Genomic DNA, 17,745 nt, shown 5'->3' on the forward strand with positions numbered 1-17,745 from the left:
AACAAGGGGGCTCCTCACGGACCCACTCCGTGTGTGCTTAGCCCCCTCCTGTACTTCCAGTTCACCCACGACTGACCACGCACGACTCCAACTCCAGGTTTCCGGGACGTACATTCCAGGGTGTGTCTGAGAACTGTTCTCCATACTCCTGTCCTGCAGGTGGTACAGTTGCATCAAGGCTCAGACCACCAGAATCCTAAACCATGGGTTCTCATAAGGTTTTTGGTCTGGGGACCACCATTTGTGTTATCAAATTCAGAACACAACTAGAGTTAAATAAAAATCGCATACATAGAGATTTACCATGGCCGGGCGAACCAAGTCTTGGGCCGTGGGGATGAACATTTTAAAGGCTCGCTACTTGGCATTGGGGAGAAAAAATGTCAGTTGTCAAGCTAATTTCCAGAAATTCAACCTATTTTTCCATGAGGCAGAGAGAGATCCTTGCCGTTTTAAAGCTTAAAGTAACGTCGTGTTTCCAAATTTCTATACAATATGACCTATAATTAACAATTACAATATGAGTGAAATAGTTTTCCTTCCAAAAATGGTAAAAGGCAGTTTTTCTATGTTGGAATGGTGTAGGCATACCCCGGGGGAGAACGACTGCCCCCTCTCATTGAAGCCACAGAGTTTCAAGGCCGACCGCGGTATTGCAGGCATTGTTATCAGAAAACAGGATCCCATTAGTGAATTGAAAATCTGCAAACTTTGTGTAAATAAAATATTGAAGACAATCATGATACAAATAATAGCTTCTAATACAGCAAATGTATGTCCTTTAATCCATTATTTAACTAGGCAAATCAGTTAAGAACAAATTCTTACAATGCTACTTGGCATTGTAAGGAAACACTGAAGTTTGTGGAAATGTGAAATTAATGTAGGAGAATATAAGACCGCAGGGATTCAAACTGTAGAACCCAGTTCCTACATTTGAATATAAAAAATGATTTTATCAAACAAAACTGCAACATTTTATCCCTGGGACCCTCAGGGTAGCCTAGTGGTTAGAGCGTTGGACTAGTAACCGGAAGGTTGTGAGTTCAAACCCCCGAGCTGACAAGGTACAAATCTGTCGTTCTGCCCCTGAACGGGCAGTTAACCCACTGTTCCCAGGCCGTCATTGAAAATAAGAATGTGTTCTTAACTGACTTGCCTGGTTAAATAAAGGTAATAAAAAATAAAAAAATCAGAGCAAGATTACTGTACATTATTTACCTTTAGAGGTGAATGTATCAAACCAGTTGCCATGATAAAAGTTTTTGGGTGTTGTGCACTCTTCTCAAACAACAGCATGGTATTTTTTCACTGTAATAGCTACAAGAATTTAAGCTTTTTGACCATATAAGACATGTCTATGTCCTGGAAAGTTTGCTGTTACTTAAAACGTCATTCTACTCACATTAGTGCAGGTTAACAACAATCGTCCCGGTATAGGGACACAGATCCGTAGAGGTTAACAGAATATTAATTTTGAAGTTAGAGTTTCACTGGCCAGTTACTTTAAATTACAGTGCATTGGAGAGCAAGATAATTATTGATTAGCTGTATTACTACGCTGCTGTTAATTGATCATTGATTGCCATTAGTATGTACTGTATCTATTTATCCTTCTACTGATCTACTATCACTCCTGTTTACATGTATATTACCATAAGTATGTATGTATTCCTGCTACCAGTCACTTTTCAGACCTGTTTACATGACACTTGCACACTCACATTAACACTGAAATACACACTCACCACCACGCACACACCCACCACTGATGCTGCTGCCATACTGCTTACTATTATTATTATTTATCCTGCTACCAGTCCTAATCCCTGCCTACATGTACATATCTACCTTAAGTATCCCTGCACATTGTGCATGTACCCTGTATATAGCTTCCTCATATTTCTTGTGTTTTTTTTGTTTGTATTTTCTTATTAGTTCTACTTTTTTATATGAGTACTGCACTGTTGGGTAGGGCTTGCAAGTTAAGCATTTAACTGCCGTAAAACAATGCCACTGCCTACCACTGGTGCTGCTGTTTGTTGATTTTGGAGCTCCCCTCGGTGGAAACTAAGAGAAACTACCTTCCAACTCTGCACACTGACTGATGTGCAGAGTTGGAGGTTTTTACTCTTTTAGTAATATGCTGTATGCGCATTGCAGAGGCTGTCCTGTACACATGTTTATCATTGAAGCACTGATGTTTTCATTGTAGTTCTGTTTGATTTGTTATATGCTAAATTGTAGTGATTTAGAGATCGAAACAAACGCCCCACAATATATTTTAGAGGAATTTCTTTATGTATGGTTTATCTGGTATTTAATTAACCTCCCAACATTGCCTCATCCCTTCTTTCTCTCTCCTCAGAGTCCCTGAGCCTCAGAAGGCCCGAGAGGTGTCCGATGATGACATAGTGCGCTCTAACCACTATGACCCAGATGAAGACGAGGAGTACTACAGGAAACAGCTGTCCTACTTTGACCGGCGCAGCTTGGACACAGGCAAGGCACCTCCTCAGACAACACCTGTCATCGTAACCAAACCTGCTGCTCAACCACAAGCACATCCCGGATACAACTACCCAAGGTAACTCACTCCCACGCGTCACTCTCTCTGGGATATGTGGTAGGAAATCAAATCACATGAGTATGTGAGTGGAGTGGAGTGGAGCCCGCTCCAGTAGCGCTCACGTCATGAGCTCAGGGCATGCCCGGCCCAGCATGCATCTTGTGTGCTGCTGTAGCCCTTTGCTTTAGCTACTGTCATATAGTATGCTAAATGTTTTCATAAAGAAACTGATAAAACACACAGGTGAAAAATCAAGGTGACTTACAAAGATGAGGAGGAACAAGAGCAAGAGGGAGTGCAGTGATGTAGTATCCACAACTAAATCATCATTGTAGAATTTGAAAAGACCGGTTTCCCAAAAGCATGATGGTGTACTTACTACGTGCACATGCTAACAGAAAAGAACGAGGTGGGTAGCTAGCTATGTGTATCATTGTAGCAAAGTATTTACAAACTCGAGATCAGATCTCTAAAAGGTTAAGTTAATTTTCATTCTTTTATCTATACAATGGGCCATCATTGATTTTGACCCAATAGTCCTGGCATATTACCTCTTCTAAGGATCTTTCTGTTTTGATAGGGTTATTTTACCTAAAATCCTTTAGGCCTACCAACAGGAAAAAGAAAGAAAAAATCTATGCATCCCTGCCTGGCCTGGCAAGAGTGTTTAGGGGGGTGTTTATCATCACCAGTGGCGCTGAGAGGGTACTCTCCGCTATTGGTCTGCTCTCCAGGCTTTCCAGGTACCATCACATGAAGCCACAGACTCATGTTTCTAACAATTAAATTCAAAGGCACTGTAGATGGAGCCTAATAAGGCATTTTCCAGTTTAATTTGTATCTAATTTTAAGTAAATCACAGCCTATATGTGCAATTTATAGACTATAATGATTTAATACAACAAAATGTTTTTTAAGTGCTGAGCGCTTAATGTCTCTGACAGCCTAGTGTCGCACTTGCAAATGCTTCAACATTTATTTCTTTGTAGGCTACAGCCTTGAAATAATATAGCCTAAATCATTTATTTGTGGCTACGTGTCTGACTCCTGACCTATTTAGTGTTTATATGCTGTTTAATACGACATGTAGCCTATTTGAAATGATGAGCGCTTCTTACGGTCACCTTTTCCTGTTGTTTGTTCAAATGCTTTTCATTCAAACCATATAGTTTGGTTTCAATACTTTAAACCCAAATGGTAGGTCCAGGTTGTCACTAAAATAGATGGGTGTTGGTTAAATTGTGATTTTAATGAATGGAGCAAATTTGGAGCATCATTTTATTATTATTTTTCTTCTTTTGAGAGAGGAGCGTTTTTTAGCGGAGCGGTTGGAAAGCTCCGCTCACAAACTCTGGTGGGAAACACAATATAGCTTACTCTCCCCCTGCAGCACACTCACCAGACAGAAACCTCATGGGGATCTAAAGCTTTTTATCTTGGCTACACACACACACACTACTCCTGGGGTCTAAAGCTAGGCTACGGTATATCTCTCAGCAACACACACTGCCGCCACCAGAACATTGATTCACCCTGCCTTGGAAATGGTCCTCTTATAGTTGAAAGGACAGAGTTGGTGGTTGGCCCATACTGACAAATGAAAAACTACGTTTTGAAGGCAAGCTGTGTTTTTTTTGTTATCCTCCTGGGCGGCAGTAGAAGGGTTACTTTGATGTACCACACTGTGTGCAATCTCCGCTTCAGTCAAAGACCATGCCAAAGATACAAGATTAAGTGTGGGAAGGGAAAGATACCATCACAGTATTCTTTTATTCGTTCTTTCAAATATCAACAATAGGTTTCATTGTTCATACAAGGTGTTTTACCACTGTAAAACTTTCCTCAAGATATTCAGGCTACTTTGGATGTCAAAGCTGCACTGTATGCGCCAGTATTGCTGTGCTCCATTCTCCTATGTGTTGTTTTGACAAACTTAGTTTTAGTAGGGCCATGTCTACATGGTTTTTGCCCCATTCTGTAATTACCTAATTAACAAAACGATTCACTTGTAACTGCTACAAAATTATCAATCGCACTGTAAGGTTTTATGGGCACTAGTAGTGGAAAGCATATTTTAAAGTGTGTTTTGTAGAAGCAATCTGTGTAAATGAATACAGTCAATTAACTAGATGGAGCCACTGTGTATTATTAAAACTAACAGACTAACTGGACGGCAGTAATTGAACCTTTCTCTTGAGGATACATGGCACATCACTGATCTATCTCTGTTTAAGTGTATATTTTTGAAGTAGTAAGTGTGACAAACTGTGATACATTATAACCCTGGCCTGAATTATGCTTTACCTTAAAACCCAAATGTTTGTGCCATCGTTGTGACATTGGTTGAATGTGCTCTTGTGTTTTTTTTACAGGGCAGAGTCAGTGGAGAAGGTCAGTCCTGTGGAGAGGAGATATGAACCCGTTCCCCAGGTTACCCCCGCTGCCCCACCTGCCATACTACCCAAACCCACCTCATCTGAGGGTAAGCACTATAGTGTAAGACACACACTAGTCTAGTTCTACATGCGGTATTTTCATCTATAAATATAATACACACACACACACACTGACTCACTTACCAGATCCCCATGACTCTCCCAAAGCAGACACAGTCACGACCAACTACCTGCCCCAGAAGAGTTACCCTGAGAAGTCTCCAGTGAACGGTATGGCAATGAAGGACCAGCCCAAGGCCCCGGCCAATACTAGCTACAACCGCTACGTCCCCAAGCCCTACACCAACTCCGCCAAGCCCTTCGAGAGGAAGTTTGACAGCCCCAAGTTCAACCACAACCTGCTGCCCAACAACAAAACAGACCTGACCCCAGCCATCAAGGCCCCAGCCAACAGCACAGCCCCAGCCAAGCCCCAGATCTCCCCCCAGCCTACAGACCTGGACTCTGGCATGGACACCTTCACACGCACCATGGACAACAGGTCCAAGTACCAGCACAACAACATCAACGCTGTGCCCAAGGCCATCCCTGTCAGGTGAGAGGATTCAACATCACCCCTAGAGGGGCATCCTACCCACTGGCTGAAATATACTGGGTTCAGTTATAATATGTAGATTATAGTGTTATCGCCTCGCTTCATGTATTATGGAAGTAACACACCAGGGGTGAGGAGTGTTTCTATGCTTGGCTAGAGAAAAGAAAGTCACATGGTCATGTTTCTTACAGTTCTATAGTTTACACATTGAATGATACCAATGCCTTTGTCCGTCCAGAAGTTGTCACAAATGTTTCAGAGGCGGGCTCTAACTGGCTCCATGTTCTGGTATCTGACTGTGACAACTCTCTCCCCCTGTAGCCCCAGTGCTCTGGAGGATGATGATGAGGATGAAGGTCACACGGTGGTGGCCACGGCCCGGGGGGTCTTCAACTGTAATGGAGGGGTGCTGAGCTCCATCGAGACGGGTGTCAGCATCATCATCCCACAGGGGGCCATCCCCGAGGGCGTAGAACAGGAGATCTACTTCAAAGTCTGCCGGGACAACAGCATCCTGCCCCCCCTGGACAAGGAGAAAGGTTAGACATGGGTTCATGGTACACGGGAGTTAGAAGATTTCACATGGGGTCTTTTGCCAAGCATTATTTCAGTCTGAAGATATTCTATTCCTCAGTTTTAAGTGTTTTTAGCTACCTTAATTGCTAGCTTTAAAGTGGGTATTAGATGTATTCACCCCGCTTGGATTTTCTTCACATTTTGTTGCGCTACAATTTTTTTTTGTCATTGATCTACACAAAATACTCCATAATGTCAAAGTGAAAAGGAAATTCTACAGTTTTTTTTTACAAATTAATAACAAAAATATAGTAATTTAATAAGTATTTACCCCCTTTGTTATAGCACGCCTAAATTAGTTCAGGAGTAAAATACTGCTTAACAAATCATATCACTTGCATGGACTATAATATGTGCTGACATGATTTTTTAATGACTATCATTTCCTCTTTGCCCCATATATACAGTTGAAGTCGAAAGTTTTTCATACACCTTAGCCAAATACATTCAAACTCAGTTTTTCACAATTGCTGACATTTAATTCTAGTAAAAATGTCCTGTCTTAGGTCAGTTAGGCTCTCCACTTTATTTTAAGAATGTGAAATGTCAGAATAACAGTAGAGAGAATGATTGATTAATTTCAGCTTTTTTCAATTTCTTTCATCACATTCCCAGTGGGTCAGAAGTTTACATACACTCAATTAGTATTTGGTAGCATTTCCTTTAAATTGTTTGAATTGGGTCAAATGTTTCGGGTAGCCTTTCACATGCTTCCCACAATAAGTTGGGTGAATTTTGGCCCATTCCTCCTGACAGAGCTGGTGTAACTGAGTCAGGTTTGTAGTCCTCCTTGCTCGCACACGCTTTTTCAGATCTGCCCACAAATTTTCTTTGAGATTGAGCTCAGGGCTTTGTGATGGCCACTCCAATACCTTGACTTTGTTGTCCTTAAGCAATTCTGCCACAACTGTGGAAGTATGCTTGGGGTCATTGTCCATTTGGAAGACCCAGTTGCGACCAAGCTTTAACTTCCTGACTGATGTCTTGAGATGTTGCTTCAATATAACCACATAATTTTCCTTCCTCATGATGACATCTATTTTGTGAAGTGCACCAGTCCCTCCTGCAGCAAAGCACCCCCACAACATGATGCTGCCACCCCCATGCTTTACGGTTGGGGTGGTGTTCTTTGGCTTGCAAGCCTCCCCCTTTTTCCTCCAAATATAACAATGGTCATTATTGCCAAACAGTTCTATTTTTGTTTCATCAGACCAGATGACATTTCTCCAGTCTTTGTCCCCATGTGCAGTTGCAAACCGTAGTCCCCTTTTTTTTATGGCAGTTTTGGAGCAGTAGCTTCTTCCGTGCTGAGTGGCCTCTCAGGCTATGTCGATATAGGACTCGTTTTACTGTGGATATAGATATTTTTGTACCTGTTTCCTCCAGCATCTTCACAAGGTCCTTTGCTGTTGTTCTGGGATTGATTTGCACCTTTCACCTTTCGCACCAAAGTACGTTCATCTCTAGGAGACAGAACGCATCTCCTTCCTGAGCGGTATGATAGCTGCGTGGTCCCATGGTGTTTATACTTGCATACTATTGTTTGTACAGATGAGCGTGGTACCTTCAGGCTTATGGACATTTCTCCCAAGGATGAACCAGACTTGTGGAGGTCTACAATTTTTTTTCTGAGGTCTTGGCTGATTTCTTTTGATTTTCCCATGATGTCCCCAGGCCTTGAAATACATCCACAGGTACACCTCCAATTGACTCAAATGATGTCAATTAGCCTATCGGAAGCTTCTAAAGCCATGACATCATTTTCTGGAAGGCACAGTCAACTTAGTGTATGTAAACTTCTGACCCACTGGAATTGTAATACAGTGAATTATAAGTGAAGTAATCTGAAAACAATTGTTGGGAAAATGACTTGTCATGCACAAAGTAGATGTCCTAACCAACTTGCCAAAACTATAGTTTGTTAACAAGAAATTTGTGGCGTGGTTGAAAAATGAGTTTTAATGACTCCAACTTAGGTGTATGTAAACTTCCGACTTCAACTGTACAAACATCTGTAAGGTCTTTTAGTAAAGTATTGAATTTCAATCACAGATTCGACTACAAAGACCAGAGAGCTTTTCGAAAGCTTCATAAAAAGGGCAGTGATTGGTAGATGGGTAACAATATCAAATTAGACATTGAATGTCTCTTTAAGGATGGTCAAGCTAATAATTATGCTGTGGATGATGTATTAAACCACCTAGACACATCAAAGATGGATCTAGGAAACTGCTCATGGATGTCACCATGAGTCTATTGGTGATTTTAAAACAGCTACAATGGCTGTGATAGGAGAACTGAGGATGGATCAACAAGATTGTAGTGACTCCACAATAATTACCTAAATGACAGAGTGAAATTAACAATACAAATATACAGAATAAAAAATATTAAAAAACATGCAACAAGGGACTAAAGTAATACTACAACAAACAAAAAACATGGCAAAGGAATAAACTTTTTGGCCTAAACGCAAAGCCTTATGTTTGTGGTAAATCCAACGCAACACATCAGAGTAAATGCTTCCTTATTTTCAAGCATTGTTGCATCAGGGTATGGGTATGCTTGACATCGGCAAAGACTGGAGAGATTTTCAGGATTAAAAAAAAAGTGATGTCGCTAAGCACAGGCAAAATCCTAGAGGTAAACCTGCTTCAGTCTGCTTTACACCAGATACTGGGAGATGAATTCACCTGTCAGCCAGACAATAACCTACAACACAAGGCCAAATCTACACTGGAGTTGCTTACCAAGAAGACAGTGAATGTTCCTGAGTGGCCAAGTTAGTTTTGACTTAAATCTGCTTGAAAATCTTTGACACGACTTGAAAACTGCTGTCTAGACATGATCCTTTTCAAAGCTTGAGAATTTTGAAAATAATTATGGTCAGACATTGCGCAATCCAGGTGTGCAAAGCTCTCAGGGACTTACCCAAGAAGACTCAACGCTGTAATCACTGCCAAAGGTGTTTCTAACAAGTATTGACTCGGAGGTGAATACTTATCTAATCAAGGTATATTAGTGTTTTATTTTTCATTAATCAAAAAAATAAAAACAATTTCCCACTTTGACAGAGTATTTTTTTTGTAGATATTTGACAAATAAAAATTACAATTAAATCCATTTAAATCCCACTTTGTAATACAATAAAATGTGAAGAAATCCAAGGGGGTGAATACTTATGATAGGCGCTGTATATAATGTATCAGTCCGCAGTGGGGTTATTTTACTATCCAAATGTATTCGTGAGATAATGTTGTTTTCATAGATAATTTATCATCTCTCTCTTCTGTCGTCTTCTCTCTTTACATTTTTCTAGGATATGTATATGTTCCTTTGGTCTTTAACGGTTCTCATTGTCTTATGTTCACCGTGTCTGTTTAAACCCACTAAGGAGCCCAACAGCTTCAGTGATCTTAGGAACGCTGTGTGTACATGCATGTGTATTAGCCTTTAACCCTGTGGTGTGTATCTGTTTCAAGGAGAGACCCTGCTCAGCCCACTGGTGATGTGTGGCCCTCACGGCCTCAAGTTCCTGAAGCCTGTGGAGCTGCGTTTACCTCACTGTGCGTCTATGACCCCAGATGGTTGGTCTTTTGCTCTAAAATCCTCCGACTCCTCGTCGGGTACGCTGTCCTCTCTCTGTCCTTTTGGGGTCGGGGCTTTGGGTTGGCTTTGTGACAAACTGATATGGTTGTGGGTCACTTTGTATGATTTTGATGGTTTCGTTTATTTGGTGTTTCGGTTTGTTCACTCACTCATTCCTCCACTGATCTTTATTTATTTCATGTGGTCTTCAGATCAAAGTTCTTCTTGTCATTGCTTTTTCATGCTGAAACATCTTTCTTTCCGTTCGCTTAGTGTGTATGTCATCTGTTTGACATTGATATGGTTCCATTGGACATGCATCCCGCCGATCAGTTTTGTGTTGATAAGATTAGTAAGTTCTTTTGTTGTAGTGAATCATTCCACATTCTTTTCCCACAAGTGATTTTTTTTTTCTCACATAGCCACCCAAACGTCTATCCTGAAACACAGCGGTCAGCGTTCCTCTTAAATTTGGAAGAGGACCCTCTCAGAGTCAGACGCATGGCTCCCTCAGTACTAACAGATGTTGTGTATGTGAGAACAGCCTGTGGGTTGGATCTGAGATCTGTCTGACAGCATCAGAACAGAACCGAGTCAACTCTTTGCTCTCCCTCCGCTCCTCTCTATATGTCTTAATGGTAAACTTGGCACAGCCGTGGATTAGCTACTAATTACTCTCAGCTAGAATTGGACTTGAAGGGCTAAATTATCCTACTGCTGCCTCGTTGGCTTGTTTGTTTGTAGTCCTGCTTCGTTGTAGAAGGATTACAGGGCTGTGTTCTAATCCTCTTATTGTAAAACAAGGCCCTTTAGCTTCATTTAGGCTCTACTTGTGTCTTGCTCCTCACTGAGTCTGACTCCTTTCTAGTTGGGTGCTGAGCTGCCCAGGCCCAATGGGAGTTTCCAGTAAGGAAGCAGCATAGTGTGTGGCTTAATGGTCTTGGTTTGGAATGGTTCTGAAAGAAGTCTGCTCACAGACAGGGGAGATTCAATCCAAACCACACATGATCAGTTTGCTTCTGACAAAACATTACCTTAATGTACTGATGTCAAGAGTTTCACAGTGAACATTCCTCCTGCTGCACTGACTAATTGTGAACCTCTAACAAATAATCGGAGTCATTGACAATTGATCTGAGTAAAATCAGTTAAACACCTCTTGGTCCTCATATGGATCCTATCTGTTAGGACCTGTCATTGCTAAAATCCCTTTGATATTTAGGCATAATTACACTATAATGATTAGGATGCATTATCCTCACTTGTGATGTCCTATCAGAACAACAAAGCATGCTAAAAGCCTGAAATGGTTCAGTACTTTGATCTGAAGATCTCATATAACTCACTTTACTCACATGGCCCCGAGGGAATGAAAGCAATTATCTGAAATAACGGTGCTTTAAAATGCAACTGCATTGTGGTTTGGAAGAAACAGTTTTGAGTCTAAAGCCATTTTTTTTAAACAATTATTTAAATGTGTTCTTCTGTGGAGGCAATACTCTTGGCTCAAGGCCTGGGCTTGGGCCATTAATCGCAAATTACAGTCGCTGCCAGTACATACTCTATCCTTAAGAGCTATAATTTGAAATCAAGAGTGGTTTTAGCAATGTAATGTGAAGTTTACTTCTGTCAAGCTACATCCTACCAAAAACAGCATGTATATATGGCTTTAATGGAACAGAGGGTGTTTTAGTTTAGTTTTTGGAGCTTGCTGGTTGTCAGTTTAGCAAGAAGTGCATTATGTATTATGAACCTTATACCCTTTCTCCACCTGTTATCATTACCATGTTCCTTCTCTCTCTCCCCCTCAGGTGATCCCAAGAGTTGGCAGAATCAGTCTCTCCCTGGAGACCCCAACTACCTGGTGGGAGCCAACTGTGTGTCTGTGCTCATCGACCACTTCTGAAGAGTGCAACAGCTGGCCTGTTACTGAATGTGAAACCATGGGAAAGGATGGATAATACATACATACATACATACACACACACACACACACACGAACACCATTTCTCCAGGGGTGGACCATACACAATGAAGTATTTACACCCAGTGCTCCAGTGTTGTTTACTGTGCCCATGGAAGATGGAAGGAGACTGAAGTTGCCCCTATGTGCTGTCCTTTAACTCGTTCCGAGGTCTTGAAGAAAATACAAAACACACAACGATTTAACCAGTGATGGAATGCATGCCCTGTGCCACTGAGTAACTCATCACATTATACGCAAAGTTTTAACTTTTAATTGTTACATAACAGGAAAATGGTTTGAGGTTTTTACTTTTGAAGTAGATGGACATACATGTAGGTGTATTTATTATATATATGCATACAGTATATAGTATAAATATAATTTTAAATTCAATTCTAGAAATCGTAATTCAAGAATCAGAATTCAACCTTTTTTGTCACCGTTTGAATTAGCTGACTTACAAAGACGGTCATGTTTTTTCCACATTGACAGATTTGTGATGGTTTTGGAATTCGGTGCCAGGGAGATGGGCAGTAAAGTGATGATGTCAATGCAGAGCCACATTTTCTAAATGTATGGCTCCGTGGTAATGATTATGGTGATAGTGAAGTTGGCAAGCATCCGCAGAAAAGAAAATGAAGATACAGGTGGAATACTTTGAGGTGGATTTAAAGCCCAGCTCATGCCTCGAACATGTTCATCCTGTGACTAGAATGGCTCTTCCTTCCTTTCCTTTTTTCTTTCTTTCTGTAAACTGACCTTGGATTCACTTTGTATTGAGTACCAGAATTCTACTCCTGCTGTATCAAGATCTATGCATGTGCTATGACTCAGGTCCAGAAGCCTGCTCAGTTCTCCCTCACCATGTTAAAACCCTCTTACATTAACAAGCAGTGATGCCTTATCTGCATATTATTCACTTTTTCAGTAAAAACCTCTGGGTTCTTCTAAGTTATGATGATAAATTATGGACAAATGAAGTTCTCTTGCCATTTTGTCAACCCACTGTATAAATGAACTTGGGTTTAGCGCACAAGAACAATTGAAGCGAATAAAGGTATTCTTTATCTGCTATGCATATGACTTCAGAAGAAAAAGAAAAACATGACAAAAAGACAAGTGGCTGTAAATAAAGTTAGCATATGGCCTTGGTTTGTAAATGAACTTTTGTATGTCTTTGTTATTTTGTATAAAACTTAGAGAAAACTGTTTTAAAAAATAAATGAATTGACCATGGTTTACTTTCTAATCTGGTTATACCCTTGAGCCTTGGAACTTGTAACTATTAGCAGTAATAAAATCCACATTTTCTACCAATATATTCACACTACATATAAATAATAATTGTCACACACTCTTTTTATGGTTATTTGCAAAAGAGGAAAGTGCTTGGGTTAAACAACTTTTCAAACCTGTTCTTTAAAAGGGTGTGCTCTGTCTCCCTCATTTATTTGTGATACTGGATGCTGTATTATTTTGTGCCCTGAAATGTATTTTTGTACTAATAGACCATATATTACGGCACACCAGTACTATTTTCTTTATATACGATAACACAGCTTCAATTGGATATTAGCTCTTCACGTGTGGCTGACTTTTTTTCTCCTTTGTGACACAATTTTAAGTATACCACTGTATTAATGAATAAAAACATTTTTAAAGTAAAGTCTTTCTGGGGTTTCATCTTTTTTATTTTTATGAGCCAAATATTCCATTCTAATAGTTTAAAGGATTCTCAGGTGAAATATGTAATCATGTTCGTTTTCTGCTTAGACTGGATTTCTACAGTTTGATCTTCGTCCATTACAAAGCTGAGGGGGGGGGGGGGGGGGGGCTGCTGTAGAATTTCTATTCTCTTTAGATACTGCGGCATGATTTAAGTGCAGTACCAGCTTGGCCGGTGCAGATGGTGCTCTAGAGCCCTGTGGCTGTCTCCGCAAGGTCAGCACCACAGCAGGCTGGTATTCAAAGATTAGGGACTGTGTTAGCATTACAAATATGGAGAGTATCAACTTGTTTTAAGGCAAATGCATGTTTTTACTCCCAATGTACTAAAAGTGTATTGTACTTCATCTCAATTGATGGATCTCAGCCTTTGTGAATCTAATAACGTAGGCTTTGTCTGTATAAATTATAGATGGATCATTCAAACATTTGGTTGGAGGCTATAATTTGAAGAAATGTATGAGAAATTGGTCATTTGAATTCAGACAATTCATAGACATCTCAAAGGATAAGTGCATGGCTTCACAAATGATAAGAGCATGGTCATCTTTTCAATGTTCATATAGTCTCATTATTTGTAGACGCAATCGCATAAGACTATTTTGGGGAAGCGAAGTGGCACCGTCGTAGTATTGATTGCCCCAAACACGCAAGCTGCATCTCCTCCTGCCGCCGCGGGTAGTTTGCTGTCTGTGAAAACCCTGCGCCTGTGTGAAACATCATACCCACGGCCACGCTCTCTGTGCATGGTACCCTGCCGCGCGTTTGACAGCGGAATACTAGAATACTACGTTAAAAGGGCGACACTATTCCCGTGTCATTTCAGCTATACGTTTATACTTGCTGAGGTTCTTTAAAATGTATCCTGTAGCAGTGAAAATAAGGGAGCATATGATTTGATGGACCATTTCTCAAGCTTTTCCTCGAGAACCCGGTTACCTTAGCCAATAGCGCGTTATCCTGTGTTTTTGCGAAATCGATTTGAGTAGCAGCACAAGAAAGTCACTGCGCATCTCATCCATCACACTGTTGTAGCCTTCAGAATAACCGACAATTACGCATCTGCATCTTGGGATAATTAAGCAATTTAATGGAGACTCTTTCAAAGGAACCATTTAGTAGGACTGATGTTATTTGCTTTTTGGACACCGTTGCTTATCAAGCCTAACGTTTGGACATCGGTTACTTGCTTTGCTGTTAGGTGCCACTTTTGGATGCTGATGGAAATAGCTTAACCCATTGTTTTCAATAGCTGATACATACACTCTGTTTTCTTCGTGACAATGCCAGTCCAAGCAATGCCCCGAGGTCGTTCGCTCAGCCCCGCGTCCCTGTCCCGTAGCCTCTCCAGACTCAGAGAGTTTCGGACTCGGACTCGGATAATGCTTTCTCTCGGAGTTTCTCAGATGGTTTTGGGAAGTCTGATTTTGGCAGTCAGTTTTGCCGCTCTGGCCCTCACTACCTCACCAAGGGTCAGACATTCGTGTCCATTTTGGGCAGGTTTCTCTGTAAGTATTTTGTTAATTAAGTATTAATATTCATCCAACATGTGAGTTTATGTGTGTGTGTGTGTTTTGTGGCTCACTGTTTATTGTTATTTATAAATTGACCCATTTCGCGGGAAACAAATCTGGAACGTGCTCACACCTGGTAAGCATGTCCAGTTGGGACAACACGTGTTTAATTGTAAATTATGCAGACGTTGTAAAATCAACATTAATGCCATGAATTATTTCGTTGATTGACTGTTACCAACTGAACAGTGCTTTTAAACGCTTTCATTTGGCATTGTGTTGTATAGGCTACAGTAGCCTATTGTGACATAAGCCTACAGATGGCCTATCGTTGTGAAATATCTACTCTCATTTAGGCAAGATTAATTCGTTTTTTTTTGTGTCATCTTGTTGCAATTTGTTTGTAATAGTATTGCTCAAAATAAATACTCATGCATGTTTGGGGCACGGTGTGAAGGATTTCTCTCAGCTAGAACTCAGTGCTATTTTGGCTCTCATCTTGTTTATGGATGGGAGTCTCACATACAGGCTACTGGCTTTGCAACCTTGACTCAGGGGAGACGTAACATAGTCATTTAAATTACAGGACACTGAAATTAGTATGAAATGTTGTTTGGGATGGTATGTATTAATTTGTGTGATTTCGTATGATATGTTACGAACATAGAATTAGGAATTAGAATACTAGAATGGACATGAACCTTCTTATTATGGGATAAAAGTCAGCCATTTTGATCAGGGATCAACATTCCTCAACCATGGTTTTGCCAGAACTGTAATAAGATATAGTCTAAATCATGAATTTGAAGAATTTATCTGCACTGTATGTTTGTTAGCTAGCTAGCCAGCTAGTTTTAGAGGAATGATTCAATTCAAATTAACTGCCAATATGCCAACATTCCTTTCAAACAATGCAGTCAATCCACCGCCATACACTGGCTGAAATCAGTTGATGATATAATTTAGATAAAACTTGTCATGTAGCTAGCTAGCTAGCTAAAACAAACAACATGTGTCATTTAGCTTTCTTCATCAGAGATTAGGCTTTTGGAAAGAGATTGACATTGTCCTGGTAAAGTTGTCAGTCTGACTACTGTCATCACCACTATAGATTGCAAGCAAATCAAACAATATTTGGACATAGCAATCTAATTTATCCTCTGAAAGTTAACTTGTTAACTAGCCATATTCATGTGATCTGTTATTAGCTAGCTAGCCAATTTGACATGGTCCATCAATCAATGTAGCCTATCATGTCTGCCAGCAGTAATTGTGATTAAACACTATTTAAAAACTATGTTGAAATGGGATAATGTTAGCTAACTTCACTACGTAAGTCTACGTTGGTTGAATAAAAAAATATATTGAGGTCTACTTACCACTGTTTAGCCAACTGTACAAAGTTTCTACTGGTAGCTTGCAAAGTAAACAGTATCGTTACTTCGGCAAATGCGCCCTTCGGCTGCTTGACAGGCAGACCCCACAAAGGATGGGGAATTAACCTAAACCACTCATACTTGTCAGGTAAACTTTTGTTTTATATCACTCAAATATCCAATTAATTGTGGCCAATATTTAGAGATATTGTGAGGCTACCCTCACGTATCTGAAATTACATGACCAATTGGTATTTACTGATCATGAAAAGCATGCAGTTAGGCCTACTTGCTGTCGATCTATAACTGTGGTGATAGGGTTAAACGTGTGCAGATCTTTGTTTACTATGTTACGTTTAGTCTATGAGACCAGTTCTACTGAAGTCTGTAGGTTAGAGGTTCATAGCTTGCAGCTGGGCCATCAGTGATGGGGGCTGTTCTTGGTACAGGCACCGTCCCCATTTGGTGCTGGTCATATTTGTCTAACTTTTCCTGTGAAGAGAGTCCCTGTGGAGAGAGTGGTCTTATCAATATATTTCCCTGTCAATTTGTGTTAAAAGTCATTTCTCTCTCATTCTCTCACACACACACATGCACGGATGCACACACACACACACACTGTACGGCTCTATGTTCAATGAGCAAGAAATGCACTTTCAAGCAACTTCTCGCTTTCATTGTGTACTGTAAAGATTGTCTTAGTGGGACATTGTTTTCTGTGCCTGAAAATTGAATTGCAGTTTCTCTAAATATTTATGAAGGCACTCTTCCTTGATTTCTTTCCTGCCAGAGATCCAGCCAGTGCATTAAGCTGGGAGGTAGTTCCATTAATTATAGAGGGATAATTGAGGCAGTGTATAGAGGGTGATGGTGGTCTCTGTCACAGGGGATATGTGTGTGTGTGTGCTTGTTTGTGTGTTGTCGGAGATAAGCAACCTTGGGGTGAAAGTTCACAGGTCGGGCTATGCTCCAGGAGATCAATTCCTGGGATTCACTCACTCAACATATATGTACACTACACGGCCAAAAGTTTGTGGACTCCCCTTCAAATTAGTGCATTCGGCTATTTCAGCCACACCCGTTGCTAACGGGTGTATAAAATCTAGCACACAGCCATTAAATCTTCATAAACAAATATAAACAAAGTATAACGGCCCATACTGAAGCGACTTTCAACATGCCAGCATAGGATGCCACCTTTCCAACAAGTCAGTTCGTCAAATTTCTACCCTGTTAGAGCTGGCCCGGTCAACTGTAAGTGCTGTTATTGTGAAGTGGAAATGTCGGCTCAGCCGCGAAGTGGTAGGCCACACAAGCTCACAGAACGGGACCACAGATTGCCGAAGGGCGTAAAAATCGCCAACTCTCGGATGCAACACTCACTTCCGAGTTCCAAACTGCTTGTCGGGACTTTCATGAAATGGGTTTCCGTGGCCGAGC

At 40.7% G+C, this 17,745-nt stretch overlaps 2 protein-coding genes across 13 annotated transcripts in view; both read left to right on the top strand.

Annotated features, from left to right (window-relative positions):
- Positions 1 to 13,356, top strand: part of tjp1a (tight junction protein 1a) — a 145,495-nt gene extending 132,139 nt beyond the window's left edge. For 7 of the 12 annotated variants that reach the window (XM_065011893.1, XM_065011900.1, XM_065011895.1 and 4 more), the window contains 6 exons: positions 2,369 to 2,587; positions 4,942 to 5,051; positions 5,173 to 5,560; positions 5,882 to 6,099; positions 9,619 to 9,762; positions 11,536 to 13,356. In XM_065011893.1, coding sequence (XP_064867965.1) covers positions 2,369 to 2,587; positions 4,942 to 5,051; positions 5,173 to 5,560; positions 5,882 to 6,099; positions 9,619 to 9,762; positions 11,536 to 11,630 — 1,174 coding nt within the window. In that variant the 3' untranslated portion in view covers positions 11,631 to 13,356. The remainder of the gene's footprint in view (positions 1 to 2,368; positions 2,588 to 4,941; positions 5,052 to 5,172; positions 5,561 to 5,881; positions 6,100 to 9,618; positions 9,763 to 11,535) is intronic. The other 5 variants (XM_065011898.1, XM_065011903.1, XM_065011899.1 and 2 more) reach the window with 3 other exon arrangements.
- Positions 13,357 to 14,155: 799 nt separating this feature from the next.
- Positions 14,156 to 17,745, top strand: part of LOC115112175 (protein ENTREP2-like) — a 134,213-nt gene continuing 130,623 nt past the window's right edge. Inside the window, exon 1 of the mRNA XM_029639029.2 lies at positions 14,156 to 14,923. Coding sequence (XP_029494889.2) covers positions 14,699 to 14,923 — 225 coding nt within the window. The 5' untranslated portion in view covers positions 14,156 to 14,698. The remainder of the gene's footprint in view (positions 14,924 to 17,745) is intronic.

This window comes from Oncorhynchus nerka, linkage group LG27 (assembly GCF_034236695.1).
Source record: "Oncorhynchus nerka isolate Pitt River linkage group LG27, Oner_Uvic_2.0, whole genome shotgun sequence".
NCBI lineage: Eukaryota > Metazoa > Chordata > Actinopteri > Salmoniformes > Salmonidae > Oncorhynchus > Oncorhynchus nerka.